The sequence below is a fragment of the Hipposideros armiger genome, unplaced genomic scaffold (genome assembly GCF_001890085.2).
Source record: "Hipposideros armiger isolate ML-2016 unplaced genomic scaffold, ASM189008v1 scaffold_6, whole genome shotgun sequence".
Lineage (NCBI taxonomy): Eukaryota > Metazoa > Chordata > Mammalia > Chiroptera > Hipposideridae > Hipposideros > Hipposideros armiger.
The window spans coordinates 2,348,947-2,375,714 of NW_017731356.1; the positions used below are offsets into that span (position 1 = coordinate 2,348,947).

Here is a 26,768-nt window from a genome sequence, read left to right on the forward strand (position 1 = left end):
TTACGTCACCAAGCTGTGTTTTATTGTTGTAATTGTTACATAGTTTCCTTCAAATAGAATATTAATCCTCCTGAAAAAGCACTGCCGTTTGACCACTTTCTCTAGAGATGGTGAACCTACTTTGAAGGGTTATCTGAGTTCAGTTGAATTTCTGAAGACAGAAATCAGAATTGTGAGATGATATCTAGTGGTGGAACGAGGTCTGACAATTGGGTGTGCAAACTCATCCTAGAAAAAGTGCTTTGCACCTCACTGCTGAATATCACTCTGGTCACCTTCCACATACTCCCTCTGGGAAGCTATGCACCGACACCAGCGCCTAGTCCACCCTTCGAAGCAACCTTGGAACTCTTTCTAGAATGGCTATCAGAGCTGTCGTTGTATTATTTGATGTCCTTGAATGTCATCAAAATGTCTTCCTTTCAATATTTCCTTTATCTTCAGGTAAAGAAAGAAATCCTTGGGGGCCAGATCAGGTGAGTAGGGAGGGTGTTTCGATACAGTTAATCTGTTTCCTGGCTAAAAACTCCCTCACAGACAGTGTCTTATGAGCTGGTGCATTGTTGTGATGTAAGAACCATGAATTGTTGGTGAAAAGTTCAGGCCAGTCTAACTTTTTCACTCAGCAGCCTTCTCAGCACTTCCAAATAGTAAACTTTGTTAACTGTTTGTCCAGTTGGTACAAATTCATAATGAATAATCCCTCTGATGTCAAAAAAGGTTGGCAACATCGTTGCAACAAGTTTGCGAAGTTCATTGTCAGACCTCAGTAGGTACACTTGACTTTCCACAACCATCCTGGTTGAAAAGAAGTTCTGTCCCTGTGTGGAAATAAAAGATCCTTTTATGGCCCTGAGCAACTTCTGTGCTGGGCTGCACCCAAGTCATGATGGTGATTTTGAAAATACACTTTTACCCAAAGAAAAGCTTTAGTGTCAGCAAGAACATGACCACCATAAACATACTGAGAGACTCAGGGGATTCTGACGGAAGTGGAGACAAAGAATCAAGTTCATTCACGGTGTCACAGAGTCTCCCTGTTATGCCTCTTTTTAAAATAACTATTTATGAAGCACCTGAATAAAGCACTAGGATGGAGACTGAGAAGTGAACACATATTTTCTCCTCTTGAAAAGTTAATTCTCTAGCTGAGCGGTTGGCCCCATCAACCCTGAGGACACTACTTACTGCCCATGTGTCGTTGGTGACTGCACTTGACACCTGGAAGGGTTTCGGCTCCTGTGTCCCCTCAGTTTCTGCACCACGGGCAGAAAACCATGGATGGACAGTGGGAATGCAACTATGGCTACAGGCACATCTGATAGATGGGAGCTTTACAGGCATGTATGTGCCTGAGTTTTTAGTGCGACTTCACAAGATGCACTCTTCTTCGTCCTCACTGATCTGAAAGCTGAAGCAACCAAAAATGACAACTTAGAGACTTTGAGGTGGGGGTATGGGGGGTATGGGGGTGGAGGGGGAGCCTGGGGTCAGTGCTGGGCAGCGCAAGGTCTGGAAATTACTTGTTTCTTTGTGTTCTGAGTGGGGATTTTTAAGCTGTAAAGGCACACACCCAATTTTTAACAAATTGAACAAGGCTTCCTATTTGATCAAGGAAACAGGGTGACTAAATACTATGAAGATTCTTGGAAAGGATTTCCATTCGTACATGGGAACCATGTGGCAGGAACCATGCTAAGTGCTCAATATTAACTATTGTTCTTTAAAAGAACTCTGTTATGGAGATACTATTATAAACTCTGTTTTACAGATGGGGAAATAATTTTTTTTTTTTTTTTTAGCTGAGCCATCCTGCCACCTGTTGGCAGCTCAGCTTGGGCTGAAAATTGAACTGCTGTTGCTCAGAGCTCAAACTCTTGAGCGAGCTCTTAACCAACTGAGCCACTCGGCCGGCCAGGAAATCAAATTTTTAACCCAAGGTCATGGACTCACTCCAAAGCTCATTGTCTTAACGCATGCATGCCTCTTTGAATGATTAAGTTAACCTATTTACATGGGGAAGGGTACTATGCATCTTTCTCCCAGATTTGGGGCTATAATTTATATCTAGTCTCTTCTGCTGCCAGCTTTGTGGGTAGGTGTGTCCCGCTGGGCTGCTATCTCCAGAATCATCTAGTCCCCAGGACTGGGTTTATGCTGTGACGCGGTTTCAGTGGGACTAAAGGATGACCCCTGTTCAGGGCCTGTGTCTCCTCTACTCCTGAACAGGCCTGATGACACCTCATTGGGAGTCTAATTCATCTTGAAGAACTGAGAGATACCTATTTGTCCCTAAATCATTGATACTGGCTACTGTCATGGGACTCTATTCAATGCTTTGGACCTCAACTAGCCAACCCAGCTCTCAGGGCCAGTTGTATCTTATCTAGTAGGTGGGTCTGGAATTGTAGCTGTGGCATCTACAGTAATGGTGCCTAAGTGTAAGCACCTGACACTACATGTCTTCTCTGTAGCTGAACTTGTGCATTAACCTGATGAGATAAAAATCATTTGATTAGAAATGACTTTATGTTAAAATCAGGTATGATATGTATGATTATATGTACATTAGGGATTTATGTATATGTAATTTTTAATGATGTGTATAAATAAGTATATGACTTTCATTTCAGCATAATAAAAGGGTGCTAAGAAATATTTGCAGTGAAAAACAGGCATTGGTAAGGTTAAGACCAGTGGGATGGTGAGAAGAGTAAATAAAACTTTTAAATGGACTTCAGTTCAGATTCTGGTTCAAGGTGAGAAATGATTGGGATTAAATTACTTGACTCTTAATTTCTTTATAAAATGGAGATAGTAATTATAACCTAATTTAGGGCTGTTATGAATATTAAATGTTAGTATAGGTAAAGTTCTTCGGCCCTGCATACAATGAATGCTGAAAACTGTTAGCTATTCTGATCGTTATTAAAATGGATGAAATATACCTCATAAGATTATAAATATTAAGCAAGATACTACACAAAGTGCATAGTTAATAGATATCCAGAATATATCACATTTCACTGAATCCTAAATTCAGAACAAAATAGCAAGGCAGGAATTACACATTCAAAACAAGCCTTTAGTTATTGTTTATTTCACATAGGACACTCAGTGGACATTAACTAGGGCACTTAAAAATCAATTCAATTAGGAATCTTTTTAATCCTTCATCAATTATTTCAAGTGTTCTAGTCTCAAATACATTCCTCTCTTGTACAAACTTCTGAAAGAGATGAATGCCTCCACCTACACCAAAATAATGTGCTTTGCTGGCCAAAAGCACACGCCCATCTTTATCTAACAATCTAAGGAATGTTTGGTGCAACGTATCATAATAATCTGGATTGTAAATGGTTTCTGAGGTGAGAATGAGATCGTATTTTTCGAACGGTTTTCCATTGCTTAGCATAACCTTACAAAACTCAGACCACTCCCCAGAAAAGAACCGGCATTTATAGATTTCTTGTGCTTCTTTCAGTCTCCTGCATCTTTTCACATCTGCTTCGCATCCATCATTTTCTTCATCTTCCAAAGTGGAGTTGGCTGCCACATTAGGTAAGGTTACTTCATCAATCACCATACTATTATAATCTTGAAAATGAATTTCTTTAGCTCCTCCCTTGAGGGCAGCGATACCCAGCAACCCTGATCCACAGCCAAGGTCCAACACTTTTTTCCCAGCAAATTTCAGTTTGGCCTTTGTGAAATATGCCAGGAGGTCAAAGGTACATTCCCAGATTTTTAAGCCTCCTTCGTAAACCCCGGAAATGAGATCAGAGTGGGAAGAAAAGTTTCTTGAAACTATGTTTTCTCCAGGGAAGTTCTCTTTCAACAAGATGGTTTTCACTGCTGATAGGTTATGCTGGAGACCTGGTAACGTTTCTATGACTTTATTTTCTAACACTTTCTTTAAACCTTTAGGTACAGCATGCTCTTTGGCAGCTCTCAGGCAAGGCTGTCTCTCATGAGGCTCCAAGTTACTTGAACGGTTAGCTGTATCGAGTGAGTTGTCTGTGTCTTGAGAGGGAGCTGCATTTCTCACGGACTTATGTTCCTGCAAGTGATCCTGAGGCAAGTCAGGCTGCTCTGGGGAACATGTTTTGTCCCTATGTTTACCTTTTTGACTTTCTGAGATGGAAGACTCTTTTGAGGCATTCAGGGTTAAAGCTCCATCTCCAAGGGGTGTTAATTCATTTTCCAGACCGTCTTCTATAGTGAAATTAAATTGAAAGGTCATCCTCTCATTAAATGTACACAATCCTTAAATTCGAAGGAAGATTCTTCAACTTCTAGATAGAACTGATGATACACACATTCACCTGTCTCAATTATACCAGTAGTTTCGTTCTGGTCAGTTTTTCTTTAGCTTTTTATACACAGTTACAAATATTTACAGGTGTTTTCAAATGACTTTTTAGAGGTCTTTGCTTTTCCTTCAATTTAGCTCTGTAGAACAACAAAAAAATTGTTATTAAAAAGCAAGATGACACATTTCCTTAAAATGTAGTATTAAACAGGTGTCGTCGCCCCCCCCCCCCCCCCCAACAGCTGCGTTTTCTATAAACGCTGTTAGGGAGAGGGAGATAAAGAGTTTTGGAAAAACACATACACCCTTCAGGGCTCAAAAGTTGAAGAGAATGAAGCTTTAAAAACAAATAAAATAGTAGCAGCAGCAACTAGAAAAAACATAAAGTCCAAAATTTGGGGGCAGGAAATGACCAAGCCTAGCTGGTTTGTGTCTTTCACCTGTCACTTCAGTCTGTCACTGTTTCAAGTAACAGGAATTCAAGATTTTAATTTCGGTAAATGAGTAGCCCTGTAAAAACGTGCATGGATATGTTTTGGTGTAGGCTCAGCCAAACGACCTCACTACACTTAGTGGAGATCAGCCACCCCAATGGAAGTATGGGAGTGGGGTAAATGTTGGAGTAATTAGTCAAGTTTAGTTTGGTGGCAGAGCAAACACAAAATAAGGGTAGGGAACCGCCTGGAGAGGCCCGCAGAGAGTGGACGGAAGTAACTTTATTGAGATTCTTCTTTGTATCTACGGTGCTAGACACATCTGGCCGGTGTGTAATTTATTCCCATTACACAAGATGTACTAAGTAGGGTCACACAGTTAAGCGGATTTGTATCCCACCGCAATGCGGGGCCTGGAGTCATTTCCAGCGGCAGGTCCTACGTCAAACCCGACCCCAGATGTGCAATCCCAAAGCCCCATGGGCCGGAGGGTAGCAAATCGGGGGACTTACGGCCCTTCCCTCCCCTCAAAGCACCTCAAAGTAACGTTTACAGCGATCCAGACCTGGGGATGCTCGCAGCTCTGCAAGTTCCCAGGTCACCGCGCTGAGAAACCCGACGTTAAGCCAGACCCTCCGGAGAAAAAGCGCGCACCAGCGAGTCGAGTCCTCCACGGGCCAGACATGCCCGGCTTTTCCCAGCCGCGCGGGGCCGGCGCTCACTAAGCAACGCAGCCCGCTGCCTCCCTCTCTATGGTTTGGACGCCGGCGGAGAGCTCGCAAAGCCTGCCGGGACGGCGGCGTTTCCGGTTGTGGCCGTGGCGGGAGTGTTTTGAAGCTGGGCTCCCGGGCGAAAGCATGTCTCAGGAGCGCGCGGTCCCGGCGAGCGCGGTCCCGCTGGAGGAGCTGAGTAGCTGGCCGGAGGAGCTGTGCCGCCGGGAGCTGCCGTCCGTCCTGCCGCGGCTCCTCATATCCTTCACGGGTCGTCACTGGCGTCCAGAGAGGGGGTGTGTGGCGGGTATCGCACTTGGCCTTCGTCGGCCTCGTCACACCCACCGCCGCCGGGCCGTGTCGTGTCCCTGCGGCCTGAACCGTCTCCTTGCTTTGTTGGTGAGCCCCACAGAGCCGCGAAGGGATGGAGGGCGAGCGGGAACCGTGGCTCCCCGAGACCCAAGGCTTGCCAGGCTCAGGCACCCTAAGGGCTCGCCGAGGTGTCCGGCCCCAGGACTGGCAGTGGGTGTGGCGTTGTTCTTCCATTCCTCGGTGCCTTTGAGTTTTTCTGCACTCGTTACGTGCACTTAGGTGTAAATGCTTTTGCGCGGGAAAAGCGGGGGGAGGCGAGGACTCAGACCTGAGCTGTAAGGCAGCCCCGGAAGAGCTGGATGAGGTTGGGGGGTGGCGGGGGGCACTCCGAGCTGTTACCATCTTACGGATATATATTCGTACGGTGGATATGGTCACAATACCTTCCCCAGTGTTGTGAGAAGTAAAGGATGCATTTCTACCACGGTGCCAAGTCTGTAAAAGATGATAAAAATGTCCCGTTCCCCCCCCCCGCCCCCGTTTCCCTTTATTGCTGATTAGGCGTTGCTACCTTGTCATTGGTTCCATCTGCTGGGCTTGAGTTAATTCCCTGTGGTCCAGCTGCAAACCATTCTTTAGTGGTCTCGTGCCTTTGTGGCTGTAAAGGTGCCTGGAGTCCTAGCCTTTCATTTTAAAAGGTAATTTGTTCGTTTTATGTCTTTGCGCTCACCTTCAATATAAAAGTACACGTCCTAGAAAAAAAAATGACCTGCACGTGAGAGAGTCTCAACACTGCACAAATAATGTTTACAGTTAAAGCCCCCAAACAAATATTACCATCACATAGAAATCATTTACGTAGACAATCGCCAAATCCCACTAGGGACCAAAGCTGTGTTTTAGCCCTTGTGCAGATGTAGAGTTGCCCGTCCTCAGGGGTTTTGCCTTGGGAAACAAAACAGCGATCCTCAAAAACATTTACTGGGTGCCTTTTATGTACCGGGCAGGGAGGTAGGTTTTGGGGGAACAAAGGTAAAGAACATGGTTCCTCTTCCCCTCAGATTTATAGGGGGACCTCAGTAATTGAAAGTCAACTGCCCCATCTGGTTTTGCATCTCAAGTTAATTTTCAGAAGAACCCAAACCTGTTCTTCCCCCAGTTTTCTTCATCTAAGTAAATGGTTTCACAAGCCAAACTTGATAGAATCCTTCCCCCCCCCTTCCCTCTTTCCCTCCCTCCCTCTTTCTCTCTCCCTCTCTCTCAATCTCAATCTCAATCAACAAGATCTGTTGTATCTGCTGTCACACTGGACCTTGAATCCATCCACTTACCTTCATCCTCAGCTGTTTCTCCTCTATTCCAACCCCCTGGCGCCTCTCACCTGGACTGTTAATAGTTTCCTTGCTTCTACTCTTGTCCTCTTAAAATCCATTCTCCAAGTAAAGTTCAGAGTGAAAAAGAGATCATGTCGCTTTGAACCACCCCCCAGTGGCTCCTTACCAAATTAGAAATAAAGTTGAAGCTTACCTTCAAGCTTCCTGTGGTCTAAGCCTTAGCCTCTTCTCCCACCTCGCCCACTACACTCCATCCCCAAAGACATGAAGCTCACCTGCCTACGGGGCCTCATGCTTGCTGACCCCTCAGCCTGCTTTGTTCTCCCAGCCGTTTGTACAGCCTGTTATTCAGGCCTTGGCTCACGTTTCAGAGCCCTCGGTTTCAGGTAGTTCCCCCAAACCCTGTCTGTAACACTTCTATCACGTTGCCTGTTCATTTGCCTAAAGAGTCCTTTATCATTAACAGAAGTTACTTTGTTTGCTTTGTTCATTGTTCGCTTTGCCTCACAACACTGTCAAGTTCAGTTTTGTTTTCAATGTGTTACCCTTAGAACAGTGTCCGGCAGGTACTAAGCATTGAATAAAGGGCTAAGAATAGTGTGTTTTTAAATTGCCTGGAAGTCTCATTAGGCGTTATTTCTTTTTAGCTTTTAGTAGTATTTTATCTTTTAACACTTTTCAACAGTTAAAATTTGCAGTAAACCCACAGTCCCATCACTGAAACGTAATTATTTTCACATGTTGCATTTTCGTATTCTCCAGTCCTTTCTCGCATGCCTTCATAATCACAACTTACGTTTAATTTTGGAAGAGGCTAGAATTTTTGGTCCTTTGCTGAAATTTTTCCATAAGGCAAATTCTGCCAGACTCAGATAAGTTAATGCTTTGAATGCTGCTGCAAGAAATATGTATGCAACGTTAAGATTTCAGAAGAAAAATCAAATCTTAGTGTGATGGGGTTATGGGTTATTCATTTTTCTTGTTGACACATCCTTTAATGATTCTTACATTGTTTTTACAGTATAACATTTCTAACAATTCCTGATGGCATATGCAAATGTATGGCTTATAATGTGATTGTTGTTACGAAATTTATTGTCACATATTTTGTAAGCTCCTATCTGTAGAAGAGTTAGTCTGATAAGGTTGGTAAGAAAAGTATGCAGGTAATGTGAAAAGAGAAAGTGGTGAGCGACTTAAACAGGTACAGGTAAAGGACTACAGAAATGCCGAGGAGGAAGACATTGCTTTCCTGTATTAGACTAGAAATCCATGGCTGCTTACAGCAGTGTTTCTCATCTGTCAAAATATTTCATGACTTCACATAGTTTGAATAGGCAAGTTTATCCCTGAGCAATTTTTAAAATATTTCCTTAAAATATTTTCATAATATTGTTTGTTTACCTAATAAACATTGACTTTTTAAAAGCAAAATTAAACCAGTGATTTGAGTCATTTCAGTCTCTTATGGATCATTGTTTAAACTTCAAGAAGAATTCTTTTTTAAAGTTATTCTCACTGGTGAATATCCAATTACTGTGATACTAGTATCTTCCTTAATCATTTTACTCCATGTATCAACATTCTGACAATTGGATCGAGCATATCCGTAAGTAAAGTTATGTTAATTGTACGATTTACTTTGATGACATTAAGGCCTCAGTCATGCCTCTCTCAATATGGCTTCGTATTCCCTTCAAATTGAATCTTTTCCTATCATAGTGTTACAGCCTCTGTAACTTTCAGTTACTTAACATGCCCTAATTCTTACTAATAACTGAGTATTAAATTCCATTTTTGATAGATAAATGTGTTGTGTTTAATAAGCACAATGTTAGCTGTTAAACTGCGGTTAGGCCTCTATAAGATGTAATTTGCAGCTGCTTAAGCTTGAGCCTCTGTCATGTTGAGCATCATTTAGAAAATATTTTCTAGGTTACAAAAAGCTGGCTGTTTAGACAGTGACAAGTTTGTCATTTGGAAAAAGTTGACTTTGTCATCTTTGTCTTCTTTGCTCTTGCTTGATGTGAATTACTTAGAGGAAGTAGAGGGTTTAGACTGTAGAGTTCATGTACATTTTGAGTTAGCTTGTTCTATTTACGTTTCACTTGGTTGTGGAATGTTTATATTTTTGAATCTGTGTTGCCTGTTTGTGGTCAAATTTTTTAAAGTAATAAATTTTTTTATCCTGAGTATGAATTACACATATTCATTGTAGAAAATTTGAAACATGCAGAAAAAACAGAAAACAATAAAAAAAATAAAATTACATCCATTGATCTGAAATTGTTAAGGTTTTGATAACGGAACATTTTTATCTCCTTTCTCTGTATTTCTGCCAGACTGTTACTTTTTTGTATGTTCATGTTTATAGGTGTCAAAATTGGGATACTGTTTTGGTACCTTTTTTGTTTAACCTTAAAGTTCTGTAAACATTTTTTCATGGTTTTAATCTCTAATAATAATTTCAGTGATCACAGATCTTATTCAGTAAATGTACCTACATTCATTAACTGGTCCTCAACTGCTGGACATATTTTCCCCTTTTTTTGATATTATTGTAGTTACTTAATAGTTTCTCTCTACAGAATACAGCGCTTGACACTGTGCGATGCTTTATGTTGGTGGTGCTTACATATTCTCACATTTGGAAAGAGCGGTGATCTTGATGGCTGACATGACTTCATATTCCTACAAAATGTGTTACTCTTTTGCTTTATAGAAATTCTGAAAGTTATCGTAGAAATGTTTTTACCTCATATGAACCACCTGACACTGGAACAGACTTTCTTTTCCCAAGTGCTGCCAAAGGTATAGTACTATTATTATCTTAATGTACAGGTTCTAAAGGCTGTTAAAATCTAACTTCAGTTTTAGATCATTTTTAATTGTGGCTTTTTTTTTTAATGTATCAAACATATTTGAAATACAAATAAAGTAGTAAAAAATAGATCTCATGCTGAGAATAGGGTGGTGTTAGAGTAATCATTAAGTGATTAAAAGTTTATATTTTCAGATAGTATGCATCCTTTGCTAATTGAACTTAAATTATTGGTAGTTAATTTTAAGTATTCTTATATTTTAAATATATTAAATGAAAATTTGGGATGGGTGATAAAGTTAGCAAGTCCCTTTGTTGTGTCTTCTCAGTAGAATTTATTAATAATTGTTAAATTATATTGTCTGGAAAAATGGACCCAGGATGTATTAAAGAAGCCTTAGAATAAGAGGCTGGAATAGCGATAAAAATCAAGTAACTAATATAAAACATTACATTTACAGATTACATTATTAATTTTTAGATATATGGTATACTTTTTCTCTGAAAAGCAGTCTTTGTTTTTTTTTAAGTTGAGAGAATTAAAGGTACTTTGGTGCCAAAATGAAACAATTTATTATAACTTATTCTCTTATTGGAATGGATTTCTTCTAAGTTTAGCTGAAACAGATAATCATCAGTATTCATTTTATATTTCCTTGATTACGCTCTATCTGAAAAGTTTCTTAGCATTTGTTCCTGAGTACCAGAAAAAGGCCCAGGTGCTATATAGGTGAAAACAGGCTGTTGAGCGTCAGCAGGCCTGTGGAAAACAATATCCTCTGTAATCACCTTGTGCTGTTGACTCTGCTTATTCTACCAATATTTCGGCCATTTAAATTGCTTAGAAAGATCCTGGTATTGAGATCTTAAGGTGGCTAACCTTTCACAAAAGAAACGTAGTTCTGAGGCCCCATCCTGTGCCTCTAACCCAGGAACTGTATTTCGAGTTGGCTGAAAAGGGGAGCTGGTTAGGACAGAAGTGAATAGGCGATTCAGCACCAATTCATTACCACTACCGGAAGTTACCCTTGGGAACGCCCATTGGGGGTGCTGATTGGTTAAGACCTTCATTTTTTATCATATAAAGAGTAGCACTTATGTTTGCCACCTCACCAAAAAATGAACTTTGAATGATTTTTTGATTTTTTGATCTTATTAAATAGATTCAAACCACAAAATGGAAAATAAGTCCATTTCTGTCTGAGGCCTTATTTTTTTAAGAGATTGAATTGTAGAATAACTATATATACATAATACATAAATATATAATATACAAACATTTTATATATAAAGTATGTGTGTACACACACATATACACACACACACACATATGTATATATATAAAACTTTAAAAGTGAAATTGTTAAGCTAGACGATAATATCCTAAGGGTGTTGCTATGCAAAGTAAAAATCATCTGATTTTTATAAAAAGATTTCTAGTGATTTCTATTTCTGTTTATAATCTGCTTTGTTTTCAGACTGTGAAGTTATTTGATGACATGATGTATGAATTAACCAGTCAAGCCCGAGAACTATCAAGCCAAAACTTAGAAATTCAGACCACTCTAAGGAGTATTTTACAAGTAAGTCAAATGTATTAGTAAAAGAGAGATGGGGGCTTAGAGAGTGTGAGAATTTTAATACTGATACTGCCTAGCCTCATGCTCTTCGTGTAATGGCCCAATGCTAGAATTAAGTTTATAGAATTAAAGATAAGAATACAGACACATAAATTCTGAACTTTTTATACTATTTCATGCGGAGTAAACATCTAAACTGTCAAAGGAAGATAAATCATCAAGTTAGCAAGCCCTACCTGTAATTTCACAGCATAGGTCAGAATGCCTGCCATATATATTCCTTCATACGTGTGTTAGGATTCCAACTTTTTTTTTTTTTTTTGAACCAAATGGCTAGCTAGTTGCTCCAGTATTTGTACTAATGATAGCCTGCAGTTCTTTGAAAGTAGGGGCAGAGCGTCTGTTTTGTCCACTGCTGTATCCCTAGCACCCGGAATACTGTCTGACACTTTTTAGGTGCACCAAACATGGATTCTGAATGGAACTCTTTCCTTATTTCCAGACAATGGTGCAGGTCGTAGGAGCTCTTACAGGATGTGTTCAGCATGTCTGCGCCACACAGGAACCCATCATTCTAGAAAATATTCACAGTCTCCCCTCCTCAGTCCTACATGTAATCAAAAGCACCTTTGTACATTGTAAGGTGAGTAACGGGTCTAAGACACTTTAAATGGCCTGGAATCCACGGGCAAAGGAGCTGAGTAAAACTGTACATAAGATTTTACATTTTAGCCTGTGTTATTGGAATAGACTTTGCCATAGAACTAAGAGCATGTATGGAAATATTTTTAAATAAGTGATTATAAGGAAGTGATAAAAAGTGGGCTTTTGCCTTTTCTTTGTTTGATCCTGTCTCCTGTCTATAAAGAAAGAAGTGATACGGATTTGTATCGAGTTAACAGGGATCCTGAAATTGTTCTGTCAGGACATTGGTGAATCAGATGAATTCCTTAATGTTAGATGCCTGTAAAGGGACTTGAACCCTTACTTAGTTCATCTCTGCATTTCTGAGGCAGCTTTAAACCACAAAAGCGGGCCTAGGGTTTGCGGGTAATAGGCAATTTTCATCCTGCTCTTTATTGGGTGAATGAAAATCGCTTCTCTTGGTGAAAGGTGCTAAAGTGTCATTCACCTGACCCGGTGGTGTGAATTGCCCTTTTAGCTCCATATTTTCAAGGTCTTGGGAGTCAGAAATCATTTGACATGCTTGCATTTCTTGAAGAACATTGTATATAATGCATGTTCACGAAACATTTGTTTAATGAATGAATATGTGAGTTAGTACAATACGTTAAATATATAATCTCTGATAGTATGAGTTAAAGTAAATTTGGCTTTTGAGCTTTTTATGATTTGCTTTTTCTCTCATTTTTATTTATTTGTGAGCAGAATAGTGAATCTGTCTATTCTGGGCGCTTACACATCGTTTCAGACCTTCTCCAGGCTCTTTTCAAGGAGGCCTATTCTCTTCAAAAACAGCTAATGGAACTGCTGGATATGGTCTGCGTGGACCCGTTAGTGGATGAGAATGATGACGGTTTGAATATGGTGATGGGTGAGTGAAGGAAACTTGCTACTTAGTACATGATACGTGTTGACTACATTGTATATCAGTTACGTTATTGAACTCAATATTATTTCTAATGATTCATGGTTTTATAGTCATTCTGCATAAAAAAATAAATCCTACCAGATATGTTTTAATATTTTAAATTTTAGAATTTAAAATTTGATGCCTTAACATTGGATCTGTGTATTCAGTTAAAGCTCATAGTAGGTAATTGACCTACATTGATTAACAAAGAAAAGTGTGCAACTTTATACACTCTAAAGTGGTTCAGATTCAGAGGCAGTAGCTTTAAGAGTTTTAAAAAATATAACTCATAGTAAGAAATGCAGTTTGCATTCCTTCTCAGAACACATAATTACATATGTGTGTGTACGATTGTGAGAGTGTGTGTGTGTGTGTGTGTGTGTGTGTGTGTGTGTGTGTGTGTGGTTGTCATTGACCACACTCCCCTCTCTTTTGGAAGCAGTGGAAACACCCAGCCAGCCATGTGGAGCGCATCACCCAGCAGTTTTCAAATCTGCACTTGCCTTACATTTATTATAGTCCCATTGGTCAAAGCAAGTCATATGGCTAAGGCCAGGGTCCGCGTGGAAGGGGCTGCCCAAGAGTGTGACACAGAAACGGGAGCTGTTGTGGCCATTTTTACAAATAATCTACCACAGACAGAGTAGAAGCCTAGTAGTGTGTAAATTACTTTTGTTAGGTTTTCTTTCCCTATGCTCATTTTGTCATTTTAGATTAGAATTATATCTATAGAATATTTCAGTTATACTAGGGCACAGCTTCATCCACTAAACATTTTAGTTTTATTCAGGTCATAGGGTAGGTGTAAACTTCAGAAGTTGATTTCCATAATTTATAAAAACTTTAAAACTGTGACACTTTAAGTAATTATTTTGGCACATTTTTTCTGCATTACCTGTTTTAACATGTCAAATTGTTCAGTAGATACTTTTAAATATAGGAGAAACGTGTGACATTTGAATGTTGTTTTGAGTTCTGTTATCTTTCTTTTGTAGTCATTCATTCATTGTTGGATATCTGCTCTGTTATTTCCAGTATGGACCATGCATTTCATGCCAATACTTGGAAATTTATAATTAAGTAAGTTTGTTTTGTTTTTGTTTTTTCTTTTTGTAATATATTTTCCATATCCAAAATCTTCATTATTCATAGTTTTCTTAGATTGCATTGGAAACATTTTGTGGAGGTGTATATGATGCTCACTGGCCCTGCTGTCTGATAATCCAGATAGCCTACATGTAGCTCCCAAACCAAGTTGGACTTCTTTACTCTGCTGCCTCTGAAATTAAAAAAAAATAATAAGGAAGTTCCAAACAGTTAGCTGGTACTTCTGAAATAATGGCCCAGCTAAACCTTAACCACTTGTCTGCTGCTAGCTGTTTAACTGACTATCAATTATCCTATTTCCAGGCTTAGATAAATTAGTAATTACAATTGGAGCCAAATATAATCCCTTCATATGTGCTTTTGAGTTGTTCAAGTTCATTCCATTTATAAAGTACCTTTAACTGGAGCATTCTGAGGTTACTCGGGAGTGCGCCCATAGGGCCATCGCATTCTCAGGTGCAGGAGGACGTATAGGTGAGATGTAGGAATGGCAAGCACCTCTGCCTTACACACACGCATAAAGCATCAGAGGTCAGTGTAACTCCGCCAGGTCTCTGGTGCTTTTCTGCACCACCAGGTCACTAGGTTGCCCACTAGCGATAGAGCAGTGGTTCCAGGTGGCAACTCAGAGCCCTGCTGCATATGCCTGAGTCCATGCTGAAATCACTTACTCCTCTGGGCCCTCAGAGTGGGAACAGTGGTACCTTTTGGCGGGGTTATGGTGAGAGTGGAGTTTATCGATGGGACGTGCTCAGAACTGTTTGTGGCACACAGTGCGTGCCCAGCGACTTAGCCGTGTCACCATTGTCGTCAAACCCCTTCCACTCTTGTCCCTCCCAGTCCATGTTTTACCCAGCACTCAGACTGGTCCTTAAAAATGCAGATCAGATCCTGTCCTTCTGCAGGTTAAAATCCATCCCATTTTACTAGGAGTAGCAATCCAGTACCCTCTGGGCTGTGCTCTCTTCAGCCTGTACCGTCTTTGCTGCCCTCTCCCAGCTCTGAGGTCCTCAAACCTACCACACCCTCCTGTCCCCGACCCTCTCCCTGGCTGTTCCCTCTGCTGGGATGTCCCCACCCTCTACACCTCGGTGAGCCCTGCTTACCTGCCACAGCTTCGTGGCAGCAATTTGATAGCCTTCCCCTAAGAATAAGTTAGATCTCTCTGGGGCAGCACCTGGGACCTTTCTCTTGTAGCATTTATCACAGCCATAATTAATTATTAATTAACATCCTGTCTTGTGCTGGACCACAGTTCATGCAGACAGCACAGAGATTGTGTCTTTTTATTCACCTCTCTATCCCCAGAGCCTAGCACAGCGACTGGCGCATAGTAAGAGTTCAATTACTATTTTACACGGAGAAATCCATAGTTAGTAAAGTTGGCACATCTTAATTATGTCATGTTTAATATATGCATTGTGATTTTTTTACATGTCCCTTCAAGTCATATTTTTATGGTCCTAAGTTACTTGATGTGTTACTTGTGATTGTGTCTTTTGCTTTTTATTCCTGTAGGCAGAGCCTGAAGCACCAGTCGGTTATAAAGAATCAGCTGAAACACAAGGGTGTAATCACTAACTTGTGTGAAGACATTCTTTTCTCCTTCCGGTCTTGTTTACAGTTAGCCGAGCACATGACCCAGTCCGAGGCACAGGTAAATATGCTCTAACAGCACTTAGAACAATGGCTCTTATTTCCTTTGACATTCCGACTGCACCCCGTTTGACTCGATGGATCAGTTTACCTAGAAGGGTTTTAATTGGTTTCATTTGTTTTCTGTTTTTTTCAATCCGTGAGATGATTTAACCTATAGTCACTTCACCTAGAACATTGCATTGGACTCCTGTCTGCTCTCATTCTCTCACGAGCCTACTTTCCCCTCCTTTTTCCATATTAACTGGCTGGCCAAGGCACTCTCCTCAGACGCCTCTCATTGTTTTGTACCCTAAGACACAAATGGAATCCCTTAGTCCTGTACTTACTTAAGATCGTCCTGATACAGCCACAAGCACCCCTTCTTCACCGATCCAGCGCAACCCGCAGAGATGGCAAGGTACAACTCGGTGTACAGTCTTCTAAAATTGATTTTTACCTAACGTTTATTTTTATTTCAAAAGCTACGGTGTTGAATTGGCATCCCACTTATGACACATTGTATTTGTTTGTAATATGCTTATTGGGAACCATAGTTCATTTTCCTATGACAGTGTTATACATAAGTGCCTTTTGTCCTCAGACTAGCCCTTTAAATTTTACTTAACTCATAAAGCCCTAAATTATAGGGTTAATAATACCCAGGACCTAACAGTTATATATGATAATTTTAGCGGGAAAATGAATTAACTATTTTCTCCGAATAGCAGTAACACAGCCCGTCCTGCTGTAGGCCCACAGCCTGACATGAATCTCTCTGCACCAGCGTTCTTCCCTGCCAGGCTTCTGTGGGGAAGGGGGCATAAGGACTCAGCCAGTTCCGAAACCCTGGTGGCAACTCCTGGGCTGGGATCTGAAAGAGATGCTCGCGGGGGGCTGGACATTTGAAAAGGAGTTCTGAAGTCAGCGAGGAGGAGCTTTCGGAGGAACTAACCTTTTCCTCCGTGCTTCTCTGCTTTTTCTCTTACCTGTCCTCCCTTACATCCCTTCTTTCTCTCCCCCCCCTGGTTTTCTGTCCCTCCTCCTTCAGGTACCCTGACTTCCCTTCACCTTGCTGAAAGGCCACGCATTTGGTTGGCTACTCCGTGTCAGTGCCAGGAAGGTGCTCCTTTTCCATGTTTATCCTACACGTCTGTCTCCTCAATCTCAACCTGCTCTGCCTCCAGGCCCCTCTGCTTATCCTGACACCACAGACTCCCCAGCTGGTACATGGAGAGTTCAGATTAGACGGGTTACTGGACAGGAGTGATATGTGGCAAGCCCTAAATTCCAAGCAGATTTTCATGTTTTTCCTTATTTGTGAAAATTTGGGATGATAAATTTGAGCAGCACTACTCACTTGTCCATTGCCTGCAGTGGAGCTTTGAGATGGTCTGTATTCTTTTCTCTAAATTCTGATCAGCATCGCCCTCTGTTGTTCACTATTGATATTTATTTTGGAATCAAGCAAAGTTTTCCTAGCAGTGTTTTCAAAAATGCCTAAATAAAACCACTAGATGTAATTAGTTGGATGCTATTAATGGAAGGATATGGGTATATCAGTTCCTGTATTCATTTCTTGCGTGGCCATAGCAAGTCCCCACAAACTAGGTGGCTTAAAACAACAGAAATTTATTCTCTCATAGTCCTGGAGGCCGGAAGTGTGAAATGCGTCAGCAGAACCTTGTTCTCTCGAAGGCTCTGGGGGAGAGTCTGCTCCGTGCCCTTTGCTTAGCTCTGGTGTCACTGCCACTCCATGGCTTGCAGCCGTGTGACGCCGTTGTCTGCCTCCATCATCACATCATCTTCATAGAAGACACCAGCCGCTTGGATTAAGGCACATCCTACTCCATATGACCTCATCTTAACTATTATAATTATATCCGCGATGACCATATTTCCAAATAAAGTCACATTCTGAGATATTAGGGGTTAAGACTTAAACATATCTTTCTGGTGGGATATTGTTCAGTCATAACAGCCGCTGACGTTGACAAGATATTTATTCTCTGTTAAATCTTGAACATGCTTTCAAAATGAGAGTATTCTATTGGGCTTTACCATATAGTTTTTTATCCGCCGATGATTTAGTTTTTCTATAAAAATAGGGAAATTTATTTGTAAGGCTCTTTGATATAAATTTAATTTCCACTGCAATTCCTACTCTTGTTTATATATTGCTTATAGAAGTTTGTTTTATGAAATTAGACATATTTTTACATCTGTTGCCTACACTTAGATTTGTTGCCTGCTGCGTGTAGTTTTCAATCGGTATTTCTGTTATTTAAAGAAAGGAAGAATGGCTACTCAATATTTTGAAACATTGAGAAATGGTCTTTCTTGCTCATGTCCCAGCCCCTCCTTTGTTGGCACAGGGATGCAAACATTCTGTTTTAAACAGTTGAGTAAATCAAGATGGGACAGGATTTGTGTTGTACACTTGGCTTTTTGAAAATGTCAAAATAAAAGCTCTAGAGTTAACTGGTATGCATGAAGTAAAACTAGAGTCTTCAACCAAATTTTGTACAATTTCTTTTCTCTTGAATGAGAAAGAAAACTTGAAAGTAGGTGGACATGATAAGTTGAGTGTCACCATTCATTCATTTAATGAGTATTTGCAGAGTGCACGTTCTGTGCCAGAATATTTATGAGGTGCTGAGTTAGTCACATTTTCTCTGTCAAGAACTTATAGTCTAGCTCGGGAGACAAATAAGCAGGAAATTATAGAATAGTGTCATCTGTGGAGAACTGGGGGTTGGCTCATGGGGGTAAAGGTAGAAACCCAATCATGAAGTCAGGGAAGGTTCCTTGTGATGTGAATCTACGCTGAATAAAATTTCTTCTTGAGTATATTATGGGGTCAGTTTCTTCAGCTTTAATCTGTACTTGTAAATTCCCATAGCACTGTAAGAGTTCTTGCACAGAATTATCAAAGGAAGGTGAGTTTTCACCTCAACCTATTTTTGCTGAGAAAAATTGACCGTTTGCAAATATTTTTAACAGGTTAAAATGAAGGGTCATGTCTAATTAGTGGGTTACCCAATTCCGTTTTGATTGGTTTAATTAAGGTTTTGCTGTATTGAAAAGAAATCAAACAGTCAATTAACATTAAAGTTAACATTTATTTCATATGAAATTCTCAAAATTAAAGACAAGAATGTATCAGACATAATTTTATGGTACTAATTTAAGGCTCTTTAGATTATAATGTGTATTACACATTTGGGTAACATAACCAATTTTACTGAGCTAAGTCGCCTACGCATCAGACACTATTTAAACTTCACAGTCACCTTAGTATACTCCGAAGCCACCTTGCGGCCCCTTGGAGAGGTTGTGTAACTTTCCCAAGGTTGCCTACTGGCTGTGCTGGGGCGGGATTTCAGTTCAGGCAGGCGTGCACGTGGCTGTCTTGGCGTTACCCACCGTTCTGTCAGGATACAAATCCTACTTTCCTCTGATAGAACCATTGGTGAGGTTTTGATTTATTTTTGAGAGATTAAGGAGCAAATGTTAACACATAACACATTTTAAAATAATAGAGTTATATTATACATGTTTTGCAGCTTGAGTTTTTACTTTATCTCCACACTTACTGTGTCATGAAGATATTATCTACTTGATTCTTTTTAATAGCTCTATGCTCTTAAAAATTTATTCATATACCTTGAATTTATTTAACCAGTCTCCAGTTGATGGATACTTGATTCATCCCACTTTTCAATGTATAAAAAATGTTGCATTGCATACCTGTGCTAATATTTCTATGGGATATATTTCCAGAAGTGGAACTGCTACTGGGTCAAGGAATTTTAACACTTTATCTTTTGATAATTCAGAAAGTGTAATATTTTATGCTGCCACGAATGGTAAAAGAAAGTGCTTGTCACCCCACCTCCGCATCAACTCTGGTTATTATCAGCCTTTTAAATCTTTGCTAATCAAAAACTCCTCTCAAAACACGTATTGTAATTAGGAATTTTTTTCAATAATAGTTTTTTTGTAATTTGTATTTTCTGTAATCTGCCTTCTCCTGTCTTTTGCCTGTTTTATATATCATTCTTTTATTGGTTTGTAAGGCCTTTTTCTTTTTCCCATCTGTTGATCTGCACATAAGCAAAGAACAATAGGTTTTTAAAGTTTCTTTCAGATCAACCCAGAATGACCCATCTTTTACTGTTATATATAAGATTTATTTTCAGTAATGTGGAGTTTAATTTTTTGAAATATTTATTGTCTTTTGGTGTTTACTGGTATTCCTCTTAACAATTCAGAGTAGAATTATGTTTTCTTGGAAAATAACACTCTTAAGTGTTTATTAAGAGTTCGTTTTAGAAAATATTGTCCAATTTACAAGTTCAGTTTATTTCATATTATTATTTCCTTGTTTGAAACAGGATAATGCTGACTACAGATTATTTCAGAAAACACTCAAATTGTGTCGTTTCTTTGCCAACTCTCTTTTACACTATACTAAGGTAAGGCTTATTTTTTATAATGCATAAATGTGAAATAATAAATTATAAATGATCTTGTTTTATCATTCTTGTCAAAAACAATCTTTTGATGTCATTTGATCAAGTATATTTGTAGCGTTCTTTTGTTTTGGGGTTTTTTTTTTTTGGTTTGGTATTGTTAATTGTTAAATTTGAGCATCTGTTCTATCATTTAAGTTACTACCATCATCGTTATTTATTCAATTACCTGAAAACATTATTTAATATCAATGTAATTAAAATTTCTGTAAGCACAGGTCAGTTTTCAGAAGATAATTCAGCTTGCCTCCAGCTACTGTTTATAAGTTATTTCTACTATTTTTCTAAATTAGGTTTTTAAAGTTGAAATTTCCAAACCTTTAAAACTGTAGAATAATTTTAGGAAGACCTACATAGTTAGGAGTCATCAGGACAGCAGTGATAGTTGAACACATATGGATAGAATGGATAAGTTGTCAAGGCAGATTTTTTGTTGAGATGAGCAGAGAATGCTTATGGTAGCCAGGGAGAGAAACATCATTGGTAATTAATACAAAAAAACCCAAAACTGTTGTCCTCGTTCATTAGCTTTGACCTTGTCCTCCTTTTTGAAGAAAAGGGTCTCCGATAACTGTTCATTACAGTCAGAAGCTAGTCCATGGCCGGCACACTGACTGCGCACTCATTGCCACCTGGTTTGGTGGCTGCCTGACTTTGTCCTTTGGGCACCTGCCACCCACTCTGCTTGGCTGCTCCACCTGTGGGTTCCCTGCAGCTTGCAAGCTGTGGATTTCAGGAGCACAACTACATGGTGGGAAGGTCCCGGTACCAGTGGCACTTAATGCGTATTTACCCATCTGATGTTTGCTTGGTTTGTGGAAGGCAAGATTGTCCCTAATTATGCCACTTAAAAAATATATAATTTTTAAATTTTTTAAAATTACATTTGACATACAATATAATAATAGTTTCAGGTGTACAACAGTGATTAGACACTTTTATAACTTATGATGATCATCCCAATAAGTCTAGTACACACCTGACACCATAAATAATTATTACAATATTATTGACTGTGTTCCCTATGCTGTACTTCACATCCCCTTGACTATTTTTATAACTGCCAATTTGTACTTCTTAATCCCTTCCCCTTCTTTACCCAGCTCCCCAGCCTCCTTTCACCTGGCAACCATTAAAATGTTCTCTGTCTCTATGAGTTTGTTTCTGTTTTGATTGTTTGTTTATTTTGTTTTTTAGGTTCTCCATATAAGTGAAATCATATAGTATTTGTCTTTCTCTGTCAGACTTATTTGTCTTAGCATGATACCCTCTAGTTCCATCCAAGTTGTTGTAAATGGTCAGATTTCACTCTTTTTTATGGCTGAGTAATGCTCAATAGTTTATATACCACTTTTGTACCTGTTTGTCTGTCGATGGACACTTAGGTTGCTTCCATATCTTGGCTATTGTAAATAATGCTGCAATGAACATAGGGGTACATACTTTTTTTGAATTGGTGTTTTGGGTTTCTTTGGATAAATACCCAGAAGTGGGATTGCTGGATTATAGGGTAGTTCCATTTTTAATTTTTTGAGGAACCTCCATACTGTTTTCCATAGCGACGGCACCAATCTGCAAGCCCACCAACAGCGCATGAGGGTTCCCTTTCCTCCACATCCTCTCCAACTCTTGTTGTTTGTTGATTTATTGATGATGGCCATTCTGACAGGTGTGAAATGATATTGTGGTTTTAATTTGCATTTCCCTGATTAGTGATGTTGAGCAATTTTTCATATGTCTATTGGCCATCTGTGTGTTCTCTTTGGAGAAATGTCTATTCAGGTCCTCCGCCCATTTTTTAATCAGATGGTTTGTTCTTTTGTTGTTAAGTTGTAAGAGTTCCTTATATTTTGGATATTAACTCCTTATCAGATATATCATTGGCAAATATCTTCTCCCATTTAGTAGGTTGTCTTTTTGTTTTGTTGATGATTTCCTTGCAAAAGCTTTAGTTTGATGTAGTCCCATTTACTTATTTTTTTCTTTTGTTTTCTTTGGGGAGACACATCCAAAAAACTATTACTAAGAGCAATGTCAGAGAGTTTACTGCCTATGTTTTCTTCTAGTTTTATGGTTTTGGGTCTTCCATTTAAGTCTTTAATTCATTTTTAGCTTATTCTTGTATGTGGTATAAGAAAGTGGTCTAGTTTCATTTTTTTGCATGTATCTGTCAAGTTTTCCCAACACCATTTATTGAAGAGACCCATCTTTACCCTATTGTATGTTCTTGCCTCCTTTGTCATAGATAATTGACTATTTATAGACATGGGTTTATTTCTGGACTATGTATTCTGTTCCATTGATCCATGTGTCTGTTTTTATGCCAGTACCATGCTGTTTTAATTATTGTAGTCTTGTATTATAGTTTTATATCAGGTAGCATGATACCTCCAACTTTGTTCTTCCTCAAGATTGTTTTGGCTGTTCAAGGTCTTTTGTGCTTCCATATAAATTTTAGGATTATTCTAGTTCTGTGAAAAATGCCACTGGTATTTTGACAGGGACTGCATTGAATCTGTAGATTGCTTGGGTTTGGACATTTAATGCTGTTAACTCTTCCTATCTGTGAGCACCATTTAGCTTTCCATTTATTTGTGACTTCTTCAGTGTCTTATAGTTTTCTGAGTATAGGTATTTTACTTTCTTGGATAAATGTATTCCTAGGTATTTTATTCTATTCTTTTTGATGCAGTTGTAAATGGGATTGTTTTCTTAACTCCTCTTTCTGATAGTTTGTTATTGGTGTATGAAAATGTGATTGATTTCTGAATATTTTGTATCCTGCTTCACTGAATCCATTTATTCTAATAATTTTTTGTTGGAATCTTTAGGGTTCTCTGTAGTATCATGTCATCTGCAAATAATGACAGTTTTACTTCTTCCTTTCCAATTCGGATACCTTTTATTTCTTCTTGTCTGATTGCCGTGCTTAGGACTTTCAATACCGTGTTGAATAAAAGTGGTGAAAGTGGACACCCTTGTCTTGTTCTTGATCTTAAAGAAAAAGCTTTCACCTTTTCACCATTGCTTATGATGTTAGCTGTGGGTTTGTCACATATGGCCTTTACTACCTTGAGGTATGTTCCCTTTATCCCCACTTTGTTGAGAATTTTTATCGTACATGAGTGTTGGGTTTTGTCAGATGCTCTTTCTGCATCTGTTGTTATGATCATGTGCTTTGTATCCTTCATTTTGTTGATGTGGTGTATCATGTTAATTGCTTTGTGGATGTTGAGCCACCTTACATCCCAGGAATAAATCTCACTTGATCATGGTTTATGATCTTTTTAGTGTATTGCTGAATTCGGTTTGCTAATGTTTTGTTGAGGATTTTTGCAAACGCTTTTGTTAGTAGTGATCAACTTGTCCAGATTTTTTTTGTTTCGTCCTGATTCAGTTTAGGGAGATTGTGTGTTTCTAGGAATTTATCCATCAGACAATCTGGAAAGATTGTCCAGCTTGTTGGCATATAATTGTCCATAGTATTTTCTTATAACCCTTTGTATTTCTGCAGTGTCGGTGTCACTGCCCTTTCATTTCTGATTTCATTTATTTGGGCCCTCTCTTTCTTGATGCATCTGGCTAAAGGTTATTAATTTTGTTTATCTTTTCAAAGAGCCAGCTCTTGTTTTTTTTATTTTTCTTATTTTTTAGACTCGTAGGTTTTGTCCTTCCGATCTTTATTATTTCCTTCCTTCTACTCACTTTGAGCCTTGTTCTATTTCTAGTAAGGTTGTTTATTTGAGATTTTTCTTGATTTTTGAGGTAGGCCTGTATTGCTGTCAATTTGTTTCTTTGAACTACTTTGACTGTGTCCCATAGATCTGGGGTTGTTGTATTTTCATATCCTTTGATTTCTTCCTTGAACTCGTTAACCCATTCGCTCTTCAGTCACACATTTTAGTGTCCATGTTGTTTGTATGTTTTTAAAATTCCTTCTTGTAATGGATTTCTAGTTTGTACCATTGTGATTAGAATAGATGCTTGGTATTTCAGTTTTGTTAAATTTATTAGGACTTGTTTTGTGGCCTAACATGTGGTCTGTCTCTCTGGACAATGTTCCATGTGTGCTTGAAGAGATAGTATATTCTGCTGCTTTGGGGCGAAATGTCCTAAAAATATCAGTGAAGTCCACCTGGCCTAAAGTGTCATTAAGGCCACTGTTTCCTTGTTGATTTTCTGTCTGGAAGATCTGTCCATTGGTGTCAGTGGGCGATAAAGTCCCTTATTACAACTATTACTGTCGGTCTCTCCCTTTATGTCTGTCAGTGTTTGCTATATGTATTTAGATGCTCTTACATTGAGTGTGTAGATGTTGACAAGTTATATCCTCTTGTTGGATTGATCCCTTTATCATTATGAAATTTCCTTCTTTGTCTCTTGTTACAGCTCTTGTCTTAATATCTGTTGTCTGGTACAAAGTATTGCTTCCCCAGCATTTGTTTTTTCCGTTTGCATGAAATATCTTTTCCTGTTCCTTTACTTTCAGTCTATGTGTGTCTTTTGATCTACAGTGGGTCTCTTGTGGGCAGCATGTGTATGGGTCTTCTTTTATCCATTCAGCCAGCCAGCCTTTTGAATGGGGCACCTACCAGTGCTTCCATTCCTGGAGAGAGCTGCTTAAACCCCTGCCCCTCCATTTCTCACCCCGAAGTTAGTTTAGCTCCTCCCTGTGTGCTCCTGGCACTTCTTGGGCTGCTGCCTCTGTGCTGGAGCCCAGAATGGGTGAGTCTGTGCGCCAGCCCTTTAAGTGGAACATCTGGGGACTCCATCCTTCCTCCACCTCACTTGGGTGCAATCCCACCGATTTTCACAGGCAGAAGTTACGGAGAATTTTCTTCCTGGCACTGCTGCCCTGGGCTGGGGAGCCTGGTGTGGGGCTGAGACCCCTCGCTCCTCGGAGGAACCTCCACAGCTGAGACGTCCCTCCTGGTTCTTAACCACCGCACCGCGGATGTGGGGCCTGTCTGTTCCGTGTCTCCATTCCTCCTACCAGCCTCCACGTGGCTGCTTTATATCCTTAGTTACAGGACTTCTGTTCAGCTCGTCTACAGGTGGTTCTCAGTGGCGGTGGTTCTATAATTTGGATGTAATTTTGATGTGCTCCTGGGAGGAAATGAGCACAGCATTTACCTACTCCTCCATCTTGACTGGAAGTTTTAGTCATGCCTTTTTTAATCAGTTCTTTTCTATCAGTGAAACTTTTAATTTTTAAAAATTAATCATCAATTTTTTTCTATAACACAGTAAAAGTTATTTCTTTTACTTTCTAAGAGCTAACTTAACCACAATGTGTGGAGCAGTCACAACTGTACTTGAAGCCCATGCTTGCTGGTTCTTAGTTGTGTTACTTGATCAAGTTACTCGATACCTTAGCTTCAGCTTTCTATTCTGTGAAATGGGGACAATAACGCATCGTAGGGTTTTTGAGAGGACTGAAATAAAGTACATAAAGTCATTTGTTACTTAGTAGGCGCTCGGTTCATGATAGTAGCTGCTAACTGTCACGTTGGTGACAGTTTTAGCAGAATTTTAGATGCTCAGCCTCATCTTCCTCTTTATTTTCATGCAAGAACTTTTTTTTTTTAATGTGGCATATCCAGGATTTTATTTTAGTTGTTTGCAGGCCTTTGTGAGTCTGATGTGTGTCTGTTAGAAATGCACATTGCATACAAAGAATGAACACAATTGTTTTGTTTTAGGAATTCCTTCCTTTCCTCTCTGATTCTTGCTGTACGTTGCACCAGCTTTATCTTCAGATACACAGGTAAGAAGAATACCATGTGATTATTAAAATAGAACAGTGCCATTGGAACCATTTTAAAATAAAAGTCACTTTTCTTAATGTTTTAGTTAATTTTTATTTGCTTGCTTCAAATAGTTGGAGATGACAGCTTTTAAAATATAGCTTCCATGAGAGTTTTCCTTACCTTCATATTCTTTACCGATACCTTATACCTGAGTGATGAATAGTTAGTACAGTGATAAACACCAAGGCAAAAAAAAATGGTTATATATATATATATGTATATATTTTCTGTTGGCATATTGTATTTGTTAATTTTTATTTTATGCGATTTAAATTAAGTAGTAGTTAACTCCGTCTTAGAAAAATGAATTCCAGAGAAGTATCATAATTTCGATAGGGGCTAAGTGACATTTGAAATTGACAGTTACCTTAGAACAGCACTCAATCTGACACTAAAATAATCTATCAACTCATTTATCTAACCACCCTCTTATGTCTCCCTAATTCATTTAGTTTCCTAGACAACCTTTTTATACCACTCCCTCTTCAAACTTCCTGTATTTCTAACAGCTTTAACCAGTTCCTCATGTCAGTGTCCTCACTTTGTATGTCACCGAGAAAAATGGAAGCAACTGGAAAAGAGCT

General features: G+C 39.2%; 2 protein-coding genes across 8 annotated transcripts in view; one reads left to right on the plus strand and one right to left on the minus strand.

Moving 5' to 3' along the window:
* Window positions 1-3,078: 3,078 nt before the first annotated feature.
* METTL18 (methyltransferase 18, RPL3 N3(tau)-histidine) lies at window positions 3,079-5,449 on the minus strand. Its single transcript, XM_019647681.1, has 2 exons — window positions 5,312-5,449; window positions 3,079-4,452 (listed from the first exon to the last, which is right to left on the minus strand). The coding sequence occupies exon 2, from the start codon at window positions 4,241-4,243 to the stop codon at window positions 3,125-3,127; it is 1,119 nt and encodes a 372-aa protein (XP_019503226.1). The 5' UTR covers window positions 4,244-4,452; window positions 5,312-5,449; the 3' UTR covers window positions 3,079-3,124.
* A 22-nt stretch (window positions 5,450-5,471) lies between these two features.
* Window positions 5,472-26,768, plus strand: part of FIRRM (FIGNL1 interacting regulator of recombination and mitosis) — a 39,621-nt gene continuing 18,324 nt past the window's right edge. For 6 of the 7 annotated variants that reach the window (XR_002124603.1, XM_019647605.1, XM_019647636.1 and 3 more), the window contains exons 1-10: window positions 5,472-5,714; window positions 8,672-8,711; window positions 9,825-9,913; window positions 11,402-11,506; window positions 12,006-12,146; window positions 12,893-13,058; window positions 14,093-14,177; window positions 15,723-15,861; window positions 20,237-20,317; window positions 26,077-26,141. Coding sequence is in view for 6 of the 7 variants with exons in the window: in XM_019647605.1 (XP_019503150.1) it covers window positions 5,499-5,714; window positions 8,672-8,711; window positions 9,825-9,913; window positions 11,402-11,506; window positions 12,006-12,146; window positions 12,893-13,058; window positions 14,093-14,177; window positions 15,723-15,861; window positions 20,237-20,317; window positions 26,077-26,141 (1,127 nt within the window). In the remaining variant the exon portion in view is untranslated. Of the gene's footprint in view, window positions 5,715-5,763; window positions 5,856-8,671; window positions 8,712-9,824; window positions 9,914-11,401; window positions 11,507-12,005; window positions 12,147-12,892; window positions 13,059-14,092; window positions 14,178-15,722; window positions 15,862-20,236; window positions 20,318-26,076; window positions 26,142-26,768 lie in introns of those variants that run through there. The other variant, XM_019647612.1, reaches the window with a different exon arrangement.